At 35.9% G+C, this 13915-nt stretch overlaps 2 protein-coding genes across 2 annotated transcripts; one reads left to right on the top strand and one right to left on the bottom strand.

The window, feature by feature from the left end:
* Nucleotides 1–357: 357 nt before the first annotated feature.
* On the top strand, nt 358–8083 carry SUS3 (sucrose synthase 3). The gene is made up of 15 exons (XM_088220653.1): nt 358–592; nt 770–902; nt 1393–1544; nt 1715–1907; nt 2124–2242; nt 2372–2588; nt 2829–2924; nt 3020–3193; nt 3876–3992; nt 4095–4261; nt 5166–5390; nt 6362–6683; nt 6827–7071; nt 7167–7305; nt 7676–8083. The coding sequence occupies exons 1-15, from the start codon at nt 495–497 to the stop codon at nt 7760–7762; spliced, it is 2484 nt and encodes an 827-aa protein (XP_088076779.1). The 5' UTR covers nt 358–494; the 3' UTR covers nt 7763–8083.
* Nucleotides 8084–8980: 897 nt separating this feature from the next.
* GH9B13 (glycosyl hydrolase 9B13) lies at nt 8981–11542 on the bottom strand. Its single transcript, XM_022033551.2, has 8 exons — nt 11173–11542; nt 10889–11095; nt 10599–10799; nt 10422–10514; nt 10176–10337; nt 9948–10059; nt 9648–9811; nt 8981–9537 (listed from the first exon to the last, which is right to left on the bottom strand). The coding sequence occupies exons 1-8, from the start codon at nt 11431–11433 to the stop codon at nt 9205–9207; spliced, it is 1533 nt and encodes a 510-aa protein (XP_021889243.2). The 5' UTR covers nt 11434–11542; the 3' UTR covers nt 8981–9204.
* Between the last annotated feature and the right edge of the window lie 2373 nt (nt 11543–13915).

Raw genomic sequence — 13915 nt, 5'->3', positions numbered from 1 at the left:
ATCACGTTTATGAAGGCATTAATCAGCCAATCCTTTTCTTTCGCTTTCCTATTTTTGTGCCGATTCAGCTTAATAAATATTTATTATAGTCTTTATGAATAATATTTAATCAATTATTAGTAAAATATTACATATTATTTAATTAAAAGTAAAAAAATGTAACATAAATATATATATTTGAAAGTGTAAAATGTAATTTAATGGAAGCGGAAAATTGTTATCCATGGAATTATAGAAAAAATAATTTTATTCATTAAAAAGAAAAAAGACTCAAAATACATTTTGTCTATCACTTCCTCCTCTGTCGCTATATAAACTTGGTTATCAATTCTTATTTTCAAATGATCAAAGTCGTTCATGAAACTTCTGCAATCATCAGTCGGTAAAACCAGAGGAAGGTATCATCGGATATCTAACGGCTAAGAGTGAAGCATAACAGCTTTTGCATTTTCCTTCTCACGTTGTGAATTCTGTGAATTCAAGAAATTCAATCCATGGCGACCCCTAAGTTAAGCCGAGTACCAAGCATGAGAGATCGCGTGGAGGATACGCTCTCCGCTCACCGTAACGAGCTGGTTTCTCTTCTCTCCAGGTTCTCCTTGCCTCTCCGTCTGATCATTTCTTTCTTTTCCTGTTCTAGTTATGTTAACCGCTATTTGGTTCGGAGGAAAATGTTGAAGAGAGAAATTGTGAAATTTAGTTTATCGTTTGATCATTAGTTGATATTGCCGTTTATTCTTATATAGTGACTGCTTGTTCGATTTTGAAGGTATGTAGCTCAGGGTAAAGGACTACTGCAACCTCATACTTTGATAGATGAGTTCGAGAATATCATCGCCGAGGATGAAACGAAGAAGAAGCTCGCCGATGGTCCTTTCAGCGAAGTCCTTAAATCCGCAATGGTGAACTTTTCGTCTGTATCTCCATTTTATGTCTTTTTTTCCTACAAGCAGTAATTTCTTTGGTTCTCTTTTTGATTATAGATAGTAATCTTCCAAATGAAATTTAAATTTTAACTTCCCCTTCCAGGGAACGGATCTGTTAACCTGTTAATCTTTCAAGTGAAAATCACTGATCCGTTGAAGAATTTTCCGTTTCATGTAAATCATGTTTTAGTGGCTAATATCCTGCTTAAAGAGTTTGTAGTTGTGTTTGGTTATGTCTGTTTTCCTGTTGATTTCATCATAATTTTCATAACAAATAAAGGCCAATTATACGGACTATTCTTGGTACCGCATCAAGGCAGAATCATCATCTCCTGGCTAGAGTTAATTTTGCTTATACTGCATCTTTTTTTTGGTTTTTTTTTTTTTTTTGTGTTTTCTTTATTTCAAAAGGTTATCTTAATAAGCGAAACCTTTCGAGTTCTGCTTATTTTGTAATTGCTGACAGGAAGCCATAGTCTTGCCTCCATTTGTGGCTATAGCGGTTCGTCCAAGACCTGGTGTTTGGGAATATGTTCGCGTTAACGTCCATGAACTTAATGTGGAGCAGTTGACTGTTTCTGAATATCTTCACTTTAAAGAGGAGCTTGTAAATGGACAGTAAGTAACTTCCTTATGAGTCCATAACTTTACACTTAAAAACACATAGTCAGGTATGCGTATGTAGCATTCAATTACCTGAAAACAGTAGATTATATGAGTCTTATTTGGCGACTGGATTGGAATGTTTGTTATATTTATTGCATTTTTTGGTCTTCATGATGTATTAGGGGTGATGAACACTTTGTGCTTGAGCTTGACTTTGAGCCATTCAACACAACAGTCCCTCGGCCTAGCCGATCTTCATGGATTGGGAATGGTGTTCAATTCCTGAACCGTCACCTGTCCTCGAGCATGTTCCGTAACAGGGATTCCTTGGAACCATTACTTGATTTCCTTCGAGCCCATAGATATAAAGGGCATGTAAGTTTTCTGTGGAAGGGTCCTTCGATGTAATGATTTAATTACACACAAATGTAATTTTCCTGCATTATTTATCAATTATCTTATTGCTTGTAAGTTTAGAATGCATATCAGACAGTACCTTGCTTTTTATAAATGAATACAACTTGACAGAAGAGTGTTTATATTTGCATGAGGATCCTGTTCAGCTAGATGCTTAAGAAGAATTACATGCAGGCATTGATGTTGAATGATAGGATTCAAACCATTATTCAGCTTCAGTCAGCTCTTGCTAAGGCAGAAGATCATCTTTCAAAGCTTCCACCAGATACACCTTATTCCGAGTTTGAATATTTGTGAGCTTCTCTATCTATGTTCATCTGTTCTCCTATTTCTGATTAGCATATAAAATTAAGTTACATGTTTCTTGGAAAATGTGGAGTAATTTCTTCTAATTTATTTCCTTTACCTATTGCCTGCTGCAGTGTCCAAGGAATGGGTTTTGAGAAAGGTTGGGGGGACACAGCAAGTCGGGTGATTGAAATGATGCATCTTCTAATGGACATCCTTCAAGCTCCTGATCCCTCAACATTAGAGAAATTCCTTGGGAGGGTACCCATGGTTTTCAATGTTGTCATTTTGTCTCCACATGGATACTTTGGGCAAGCAAACGTTTTAGGCTTGCCTGACACTGGTGGGCAGGTAACCCTACTGTTTTTCATAAACTATGGTCTAAACAGGATATTTGCATTTTCCATTGCCCTGTTTTCTTGGCTTGCAAGAGTTTTCTTTGTTCCTGCTCCGCACATGAAAAATTGGCAATCAGTTTCAAGAGCTAATATCATGTTACTGATCAATGCCTGTGAAAATAGTGCTTCCATGATGCTAATGATGCTGCGGATTGCCATTATTGAAAATAGTCATACCTTTTTTACCATACAGGTTGTTTATATACTGGATCAAGTGCGTGCACTTGAGAGTGAAATGCTTCTTAGAATACAAAGGCAAGGACTGGATGTTACTCCTAGAATTCTTATTGTAAGTGTATCCTTGCTTAGCAGTAATTTGTTGTCTTCCATTTATTTCTTTATCTATTTTGTATAATTTGACACAGTTTTAACTGGTTCTACAAGGTTACCAGGCTAATACCAGATGCAAAAGGAACTACATGCAACCAGCGGATGGAGAGAGTCAGTGGAACAGAATACACGCATATTTTACGAGTTCCTTTTAGATCAGAGAAAGGAATACTTCGTAAATGGATCTCAAGGTTTGATGTATGGCCCTACTTGGAGCACTTTACAGAGGTAAGATCTATTAAGTTTCAAAGTTTGTGGGAACAAAGATGAGTTACGGGGAAAAGATGTTATTTAAAAAACAAAGGAAAAGAAAAGAGTGTTCCAACAATCAGATGACCCAGGGAAGTGGTTCTTTCCCACACGGTGATGTTATAAAAATTATTAATGTTAAAAGAAAATCAACCACCAATGGCTGAAATGGTATGTGCCTTGGATGGTATTCTCTTATTCTATTTTAAGAGAAAGAGGGATGGAGGCTCTGGATTGAAGAAAGTGGATCTTGCTAATGCTATGACAATGGGCTAGCTTATGGTTGAATTTGATGCATGCTACATGATCCTTACTATGCAGTAGAAGTTGTCAGGCTTAAGGTCGAAGTTTGATTGATAACAAATGGCAAACTCATTGGTTTCATCACTCACTATAAGAAAATGTTCATAGCTCTGAATTTAAATCTGTCAATGTCATCAATAATGTTCGTCCAACTTCTGTAATTAAACTACTCACATCATCCAGATCTCACTGCATCAGCATCTTGATCATATTTCTAATTTGAGCCCTTGCCACATATTATCACGTCCTTAGACTTTGCTACTTATTTCTCCCTTGCAATTTGATCTGATATCAAACTAGAACTATCTTTTAACTGTCTTTTTAAGATCTTGTAAAATATTGGTTGTTTATGTCACAGGATGCTGCGAGCGAAATTGTAGCTGAGTTACAAGGTTTACCGGATTTGATAATAGGTAACTACAGTGACGGAAACCTTGTCGCGTCTTTATTGGCTCATAAAATGGGTATTACACAGGTTAGACTTGATTTATCCCTTTCCTGATAACAGAGTTTTGAGGCTTGTCAATTTCATCCACTGAATGGTGGAATCTGATGCTACAAATGTTAATATCTGCAGTGCACAATTGCCCATGCTTTAGAGAAAACAAAATATCCAGATTCAGATATATACTGGAAAAAGTTTGAAGAGAAATATCACTTCTCTTGTCAATTTACTGCCGACCTAATAGCGATGAATAATGCAGATTTCATCATCACCAGTACATATCAAGAAATTGCAGGAACGTGAGTCTCCTATTTTTGCTCTTCTTTCTCCTCTTTACAGGAAGAAAGTCCCCTTTCTAGTCTCTTTTCCTCGTAATGCATATGCCCTTTGAGAGAAAAGTTGTTGAACATATGCTAATGTGATGGTTCAAAAGGACTGGTTCTTTAGTAAAAAACTTGAATTTACACGCCTGGAATGCTCAGACCTTTCTCAGTATGACTAAATTGATGTTCTTGCTCATAATTGCTGTGAGACTTAACAGGAATTTTGGAGGTGTTTAATCAAAGTACGATTGGTCAGAAGTCAATTCACAATAATACTTGAAAATGCATGCAATGGAAAACTTTCTATTCCTATGTGCTTGCAAATGTTCCCTTTCTGCAATCATTGATACAAGTAGAACTTTTTCTTTGGAGAATTTACAGAGTAAGATTGGAAGGGAGAGTAGTTCCTTGATTACATGGTAATACTTTATTGTGCTTTGCAATGCCTTTATCATCTAGGTTATAACTTATGTTGAGAAATGCATTTCTGTGTACAAGCTGGTTAATATTTTGACAGACCAACAAACCTTGTTGAATTAGGTGGTTTTTAGTATTAAAAAAACTGTACTAGAAATAATGTATTCAAAAATCAATGTTAATCTTTCTATTAGTGCAATGTCCATTATACTTTTTATTAATTACTTTTTCTTATTAGAAAATGTTGAATTGGTTAAATTAGTCTTACATGTGGTGATTTGCTCAGTGTTAAATCACCATGTTAACTAACCTGAACCTGCCTATATGGGCCCAATATAGATGTGCAAATTCATCCAAGTACCGCATATATGGAAATTGACAAATACTCTTGCAACTTCATGTTAGATGTCACTATTAATAGTTCTTACATTTGTTGCATAATCTTGTTGTATGCCTCTTCCAGGAAGAACACTGTTGGTCAGTATGAGAGTCACAGTGCTTTTACTCTACCGGGGCTTTACCGGGTTGTCCATGGCATTGATGTTTTTGATCCAAAATTCAATATTGTCTCTCCTGGGGCAGACATGTGCATTTACTTCCCATATTCTGAGAAGCAAAAAAGACTCACGGCCCTACATGGTACGATTGAACAAATGTTATACAGTCGTGAGCAGAATGATGAATACGTGTTAGTATTTCTTTCCTTTTCCTTTTTAGTATCTTCCACCTTATTCATTAGTTTCTATAGAGGCACATCTATGGAAAACGGTATGTTAATGTCTTATCTTTCTGGTCATCTTACACATAGAGCAGAATTCCATGTGAACATATAAAAGAAAATCTCCATGACAATTTAGGTAAGAGTCCTTTTTTTATTTATTTTTTTATGAGGATGGCATGAGGGAAGAAGCCAAATCAATATTCCTTGAGATTAGAAGTTCTTCAAGTACAGAATATTCTGTTTAAGTTACTTAGTATTATCGAAATTCTTCAGCATTTACTGGTGGTCTATTGCGTTGTGAACAAGAGTGAGTGAAGTTAATACTGCACAAAGCAGAGTTGGTGATTGCTAGACTTTCATTGTCAATGTGGTAATGTGCACTTGCATAAGCAACTCTCAGATGAAAGAAAATAAATACTTAGGCTTGAACTGCTTGTTTTAACAAATTACTTCACCTACTCTTCTCGTACATTTCTTTATATTCTGTGAAATATGCCTCCTTTACCCGAATTTTTATTCCAAAATGTCATTACTTGATTTTTTTTGGTGTTTAAACTTATTAATAGATATCGAAGTTTTAAAAAGCATCTAGTTTGTTGCCAAGAGCATTTAGCTCTTATGGCATGACATTCTCATAGTAGAATTTGTGACTCGAGTTTGAGTCTTATCGCCTGCTCCTGTATGAAGAAAAGCATATAATTTATTGCAACGTCAAATTAGCTTCTAAGTGTTAGTTTTTCACTTGATTTTAATCTCGGTTAGAAAATTTGTCACTGGTGGTTCTTATGATGATCTAGTTGTAGAATTCGTGCAAGCATGAGTTTAGAATGATTTTACTTTTTCTTCAGAGCATATTGAGGCACAAAGCATTGAGGTAGAGAGAACGATTTAACTTACCTGGTGGTTTATGATTATTTCTCCCTTGTTTCTTAATTCAGTGGTTTCTTGAGTGATCGTTCAAAGCCAATACTGTTTTCCATGGCAAGGCTGGACCAAGTGAAAAACATAACAGGGTTGGTCGAGTGCTATGGTAAAAATGCCAAACTAAGGAAACTGGTAAACCTGGTTGTGGTAGCTGGTAACGTGGATGTGAACAAGTCGAAAGACAGGGAAGAAATTGCAGAAATTGAGAAAATGCATGGGCTGATAAAGACATATGACCTGCTGGGTCAGTTCCGTTGGATAATATCTCAAACAAATCGAGCACGTAACGGTGAGCTCTATCGTTACGTGGCAGATACAGGCGGTGCTTTTGTGCAAGTAAGTGAGTACAGGATTCTATTAGATATCATCATTGTTCTTGACCTTAAGAATAGGTAGCATAGGATTTTATTAGATTTCACAGTGGTTCTTAATTGCCTATGATGCATTTGTAAGTCCTCGTTTTCCCCCCACTATTGCAGCCTGCTTTTTATGAAGCCTTCGGACTCACAGTTGTGGAAGCTATGACATGTGGCCTTCCGACATTTGCCACTTGCCACGGCGGACCAGCAGAGATAATTGAACATGGTATATCTGGGTTTCACATTGATCCATATCATCCTGATCAAGCTGCTGCCTTCATGGCAGATTTTTTTGAACGGTCCAAAGAGGATCCAAGCCACTGGGAAAAAATTTCTGAAGGAGGGCTTCAAAGAATTTATGAGAGGCAAGTCTCTGATTGAATTTTTTAAATAGTCCGATGGAATTGTTGATTCTTTATAAGCTAGTTTTGTGAATCTCAATGTGGAATTTTGATTCTAGGTATACATGGAAAATTTATTCTGAAAGACTAATGACACTGGCTGGAGTGTATGGCTTCTGGAAATATGTATCCAAGCTGGAGAGGCGTGAGACCCGAAGATACCTTGAGATGTTCTATATTCTTAAATATCGTGATTTGGTGAGTGCTCCCTTATCTTTTCCATTAAATTGCAGCAATTTTTTTACACTCGAATTTTAAGTTCATGATTTTGAGAATTATAAAATGCAGAATGCGGAAATTGTTATCTAATTTTATATGTGATATCAACGATTTATATCGTTTCTGTTTATGTTGTCACCAGTCACCACCACTGAAATTGTTACTTCCATTTTATTCAATGTTTATTTAAGTGTAAGCATTTACATATGGTTTCTGGATTCTCTCCCCCTTTCAACCTCGTAAGAAACATATAATCTTCTAATAAACAAAATATCATTCAACATTAATTATTGTTTTTTACATGCTGGTTTAAAATTACAGGAATTGATTGATACTTTCATCATTTCAGGTCAAATCTGTTCCTTTAGAAACGGATGATACACCATCTCCGGTAAAATCTCTTCCTGGGGTGAATGATGTCCAAAGCAAGCAATAGCTGCGCCAGGAAGTTGCATAGAATGTAACTATCGGAGTAAATAAACAAGGTTTTTTGTCTGATTGTGTGAATCTTATGTTCTATCTCTTATTTTTGTCTTCCTGAATGATGCACGGGGATCATTCTGTGTGATCTTTTTAGTTAATTCTGAATATGCTCGCCGAATGTTGATAATAATGCGAGTGTCTGAGCTGTTCTCAAGTACTTCATGATGTGGAGAGACTTCTCAGCTGTTGTCTTATTTTGTATATAACCCATGAATGATACTACCTTGAATAGAGGCTACTCCATAGCAATAAAGAACTCATGTTCTTGCTCTTACCTTCTGTTGATATCATTTGGATTACTTACCAATCTTTGGGTTTATGTTAGATTGAAAATTAAATTGTGTGAGAATTCCAAGAGTGATAGCAATATTTCAGAGTGTTAATACAAATTGCTAAGCATTTTCTTGTTCGAGCATGGGCTTCTTCCATTTTTCATCCGGCATATCAGTTGTTTAGTTTAGTGAGTGTCATTTAGTTCCTCCTTGACTCTTGGTTTCCCTCCCTCTGTCTGTCTGTCTCTCTCTCTCTCTCTCTCTCACACACACATAATCTGAAAGGGACGATGTTAAGGCCTGACAGTTCCCTGACGCCACTGACAAGCCCTGTGACAAACAGCTTTTTTGACCATGAACACACAACCCCCAATTCCAAACATCACATGTTCACATTATCCCTTTTTTTCAATCTCAACGATTCGCTTACTTTCAACGGTCAAATTACTCGTTTCTCGTCAACGGTAAAAATAAAAAAATATTTACTTTACAACTTTATATCCTCTCCGGTTATTTTGTATCTGTTGTTAGTTTCAAGATCAGACCAGAACATCCTTTATCCAATGGGAAATGCTACCTTAACCAAACCTTTTTTTTTTTTTTTTTAATCTTAACCCAACTTTAGAGTTTAGATTATCTATATGCTTTTCCGTAGTTAACTGAGGGCGGAGAATACTTCGTTCGGCTTAGTGAGTTATCCAAATTTTATCCTAAATGGAGTAAGTGAGCCGAAACGCAACAAAATGCGCTAGCAGATAAAACGGGTTAAGTTTAAGAGACCGAAAGGTTAAAATAAAAACCACCCATTCTATTGGAGCACACAAGTCATGTTATGTGAGACATTTAGTCACCAACAATACATGAACGCCGTTCCTCGAACGGTCCACGGATCTTAAAGCTGTTTACAACGGTATATATAATACTGATACTAATAATAATAATTAATAAGCCCATCTATCCCTCTAGACCATTGTGCTTTCAAGGCTTGGAAGCTCGAGCCGCTTTAGGCCTCGACCCTGTTGCCTCGTGCACTTGCAGACAAATATAAAAACACCTCTTAACGCTTAAAAAATTAAAAAGTAAACCAACCAGAGCTTAACAACTAATAATATAAGGGAAGGCCCTAGAGTTGGCCAAATGAGTGAGCGAGATAAGCCAGTGCACCTACGAGTGGTGCGTTAATATACGTGGCTGGTTCTGATTGCTCATAATCCGACCGTTGATCAGGGAACCTATCATACTGGTCTGGCCCACCAACAATTGCCCCCACATGAACGTTTGGATTTGGGGATTGAGATTTCATGGCGCTGAAGCCTGCTGAGCACTGGATCTTGGCTGGGTGAACCGCAATCGACGGTAATGATGCGCCCCTGTGGTGAATTCTTTGTGGGTACCGACGACCATACCCCACCATGTAGGACATCTCCAATGGATTGTCTCCTAGCAAGTAATCCACCTGATTGTCATAAATGTAGAGAAGACCAGAATTAACAGTAATCTTTTTGTGTCTGTTCAAATATGAACTATATATTTATACACACACATATGAACTGAGTTATATTTTACCTGCTTCTTGGCAATGGACCTAAGCCTCTTAGGGGTAACGACGGTACCACCACAATTAACAAGGGTACGAGCGGAGGTCAAGTACTTGGCGTAGGTTAGTAGCAAGAAAGAAGAAGAGGTGACATACTGCATGTTGCTATCACTCATCTTGAAAAGGAGCCCACCTGTTTTGAGTAAAAACAACAATAACATGCAAACAAAAGTAGCCGTTATATTTATATTTCATTTCTTCTCTACATCTTTTCACTTTAACCCCCTGTACTTAACCCAAATGCATATAATCTAATATATATTATATACCTGGGGTGTATTTGGTAGAAGAGAAAGGAGCTCCTGGAATTAGGGAACAGATAAAATTATCTGCATGGCCTTTGTAATCATGGAGGGATCTTACTTTCTGGACAAGAAATGCCTAAGATTTTCAACAGTAGAAAACATTCTTCAGATTCTAAACCAAAACCATATTGTTAATACATATTTATAGTTGGCCAATATTAAGAATGTGATAGGAGAAATTTAGAAAGCAACCTTGGAGAGAAGAATCCTAGCCCCAACATGCTTGTTATCCCACCCAAAGGTGTTGTCATACTCAGCAGCTCCCAGTGTCTGGCCATTCACTTCAATGTAGTTGAGGTAGGTTGGATTCTTGGTGGCCCGGTGCAGCCAAGCAGCTCCCCAAAGCAGCTCATCCTACTTTCCAAATCCATTAACACTTGTTTATATACCTCAATGATGAAATCCTAAAATTTAATTTCAGAAGATATTTAGTTTTACCTCATAACCAGAGTAAGAGCAGTAGTATGGGCAAACAAATTTATTCAACCCATTGCTGTAAGCTCCTCTGTACTTGTCAGCAAACTGAAACACCTGAAACCCAGACAATTGCCCACTCACAATCTCAATTTGGAACTCGTTACCATTTTCTTTTCTATACTGTAATTATAGATCTACCCTCATGGCTCTTCTTATCAAAATCTTGGAGTAAGTTGGATCACTTCTTCTAAAAACCAAAGAAGCCGCCGCAAGTGCTGCCGCCGTCTCACCCGCCACATCCGAACCAGGCGAGTTTCTGTCAACTTTGAACACGCTTCTCGGCGTATCCATGTCCTCCGGCCTTTCCCAACAGGCGTGGTCCTTGCTCGCATCACCTACCTGTTCAAAACGACACAGAATTAGCCACATAAACCATTATCGACATCTCTCCTCTGTTTTCAGCAAGAAATGGAGGCTCGAATTAGAACCTGAACGTAAATGGTGTCTGGATGAGCGGTGGCTTTGAGGAGGTAATCAGTCGCCCAACGAATCGCCTGTCTCGCGTTCTGCAGCTCGCCTTTCATCAATCCGCCGAACTCAAGCACACTCCATGAAAGCATGGTCGTGGTGAAGGCCATGGGGAAGCCAAACTTCACGTTGTCCCCTGCATCATAGTAGCCTCCCACCAAATCAACCTGCATTGATGACAAAATCAACATAACCAAAATACCCTATAACAGAAATGTGCTGTATGTACTGTATAGATACACACATGCATAGCGGAACCATCGGAGAGACCAGAGTTTCTCCGCCATGTGACCCTCTGGTTAGCTGGCAGTCTCCCTGACCTCTGCCCTTCGAAGAAGATAATAGATTTGGTCAGAGCGTCTCTATAATTTTGTCTGGTAAAACGAGGGTGGTGATGATGTTGACCGGTGGGTTGGTCAGGGAAGCCATTGCAGAGAAACAGAGGAATAGTGAAGAAGCAAAAGATAACCAGAAGAGTAAAGGAAGAAGAAAGGCGAATCGCCATTAGAATTTCGCTCTAAAGCAGATCCTCCAATGCGAAAAAACCCCAACCAACCAACCAACGAACTAAAAACAACCAACTCTGCTGCAGGCTCGCAGTGAGTGAGTGAGTGAGAGAGAAGAGTAAAGCTCGTGTTATATTTAAAGAGGAAGGAAAAAGCTGGTGCTGCTACTGCTGTACTGTGCGGTATGTTTGGTTACAGCAATAATGAAGTCCACGTCCTGGAACATGTGTGTCCGGATTTCTTTCTTTTTCATTTTTTTTAATTAAATGAGGTTTTGGTAATTCGGGAAACGGGATAATACCGGCGGGATGTCGTGTGTGCGCATTTATGGTATCAGTCGTTTATTTATTTATTAATGCACTGTGGATGAGGTTGTGTAATGTCAATTCAGGATTCCCCCCCCCCCTTGCCCGAAAACTACGACGTTTCGATCTGGTCAACCAGGGATGGGACTGAGCTGAACGTATTTATTATTGATAATTTAATTTGTGATGTTAATTAAAATTTGAGGGTCTACTAGAAAATCTTGATTTCACTGCTTTAATCTTCTGTTGGGTCACATGGGAACTTTATTAACAATAATTCCCAATCTCCACTTTTCAGATTCTCATATATTAAATTTTACCCATTAAAATTAGTTGATGATTTGATGTAACAAATTCATGATTCTTGAGAAAAAAAAAAAGGATTTAAAAAATAAATACATATATATATATACATATTATTTCTTGACTATATGGGTTTTATTATCTTATATAATAATTTAAAAATAAAATCATAAATGCACTTAGGACAAATGCAATAAAGTGCATTATTTTTAAAAAGCGATTTACCGCCCTAATTTTACGTGGGCTTGTCTGTTTTGTTCCTTCCAGAAATAATTAAGAATAGATGCACAAATATTATTTCTAATAAAAAAATATATTCATATTTTTCTATTATAATTTATCTCTAATATTATTTTTTTGTTTTACACCTTAGATTTTCTTTCGTTTCTTAATATAAAAAAAACTAAAATAATTAAATAGCATTTAAATACATTAAAAATTAGTTTAAAATAATATAAAATTATTATTAATTTATTAATTGAACTGATTAGTTAAAAAAATATTTTTTTAAATATTCAAATATAATCTAATTATCTTAACTTTCATATTAAAAAAATTTTTAAAAAAAAAACTAAACGTTTAAAATAAATAAAGAAAAATGATGAATCAATTTATAAAGAAAGTATTAGAAAATAAATTGTATAAATATCAAATTTTAAAATTAATTTAATATTATTTTATATATTTACAATTCAATATTAAAAAGTAATCTTCCTATTAATTTAAACACGTTTTAATGAATTTAACTGTTGGAATCTCAAACTTTATCCAAATTTTGATTGATTAACCTTAATCTCCGGTGTCTGATTGAAAGATTTATGGAAATTTTGCCTTTCCAGGGCAATGATTATGGAGTTAATTCTCGAAATTTGTAATAACCAAACGTTGTCTTATTTACATTTGGGACAAAAAAAAAAACATGCAGAAATTATATGTATGTATTCCCAAAATACTAAAAATAAAATATTTGATCCAAGGCAAAATTTCGAGGATATTCATAACACCTTCTGAGAGTGTATATATATATATATATATACACACATACATACATTTATGAGAAACCAAAATTACATACTTTGATCTGTGAAAAATTCAACAAAAAGCAATGCTAAAGATTTCACATGGAAAAAACAAAGTTAACTTTTAAAAAATATATATGTTTATGTAATTAAAAGTACACAATTTAAATGATATAATATTCTTATTATAAACTTAATAATTTAAATTCGGGTGCTCCAAAAATGTGTTCATGCATTTATGAGAAACCAAAAAGCAATGCTAAAGATTTCACATGGAAAAAACAAAGTTAACTTTTAAAAAATATATATGTTTATGTAATTAAAAGTACACAATTTAAATGATATAATATTCTTATTATAAACTTAATAATTTAAATTTGGGTGCTCCAAAAATGTGTTCATGCATCGAGAGCCATATTAATAAATTAGTGACAGTTGTTATGCTCTCAAGTCGATAAGTAATTATATTATCTCCCATTATTTTGTAAGAGAGAGTTTGTAGAAAGAATAAGATTTTCAAAACGATTCGATTTTAAAGTTATGCGGTTTATTTCTTATTGTGACTTGAATTGTGTGATTTGTTTTTCAAAATGCACTCAGATCATATTGATTTACAATTATGTATAAATATATAAGATGTGTGTGTGTGTGTGTGTGTATACGTAGAATCGAGGAAGAAAGTGCAGGGAAAAAACACAGACGTGGTGAGATTTGGATGTTTGAAGTGAGAAGTTGGTGGTGTCGGAGAAAGTTGGCGAAGAGAGAGATGGGATTCTGCAGAGAAGATCTTTCAGTTCAACCACTCACTCCATGCATCTACTCACAAACAAAAAAAACAATGGATAAGCTTTTGG

Source organism: Carica papaya, chromosome 5 (assembly GCF_054855325.1).
Source record: "Carica papaya isolate Zhongbai chromosome 5, ASM5485532v1, whole genome shotgun sequence".
In the NCBI taxonomy this organism is placed as follows: domain Eukaryota; kingdom Viridiplantae; phylum Streptophyta; class Magnoliopsida; order Brassicales; family Caricaceae; genus Carica; species Carica papaya.
The sequence above is the reverse complement of the archived record's forward strand: the minus strand, read 5'-3'. Positions and strand labels throughout refer to the sequence as shown.

What these genes read in the sequence shown, in the direction of transcription:
- GH9B13 (XM_022033551.2), bottom strand. Translation starts at nt 11,433, where the DNA reads ATGGCGATTCGCCTTTCTTCTTCCTTTACTCTTCTGGTTATCTTTTGC. An exon ending in CTAGGATTCTTCTCTCCAAG is followed by an intron (nt 10,060 to 10,175) that starts GTTGCTTTCTAA and finishes TGAAAATCTTAG; the next exon opens with GCATTTCTTGTCCAGAAAGT. An exon ending in GGTCCATTGCCAAGAAGCAG is followed by an intron (nt 9,538 to 9,647) that starts GTAAAATATAAC and finishes TATGACAATCAG; the next exon opens with GTGGATTACTTGCTAGGAGA.
- SUS3 (XM_088220653.1), top strand. Translation starts at nt 495, where the DNA reads ATGGCGACCCCTAAGTTAAGCCGAGTACCAAGCATGAGAGATCGCGTG. An exon ending in TATTCCGAGTTTGAATATTT is followed by an intron (nt 2,243 to 2,371) that starts GTGAGCTTCTCT and finishes TGCCTGCTGCAG; the next exon opens with TGTCCAAGGAATGGGTTTTG. An exon ending in ACTTGGAGCACTTTACAGAG is followed by an intron (nt 3,194 to 3,875) that starts GTAAGATCTATT and finishes TTTATGTCACAG; the next exon opens with GATGCTGCGAGCGAAATTGT.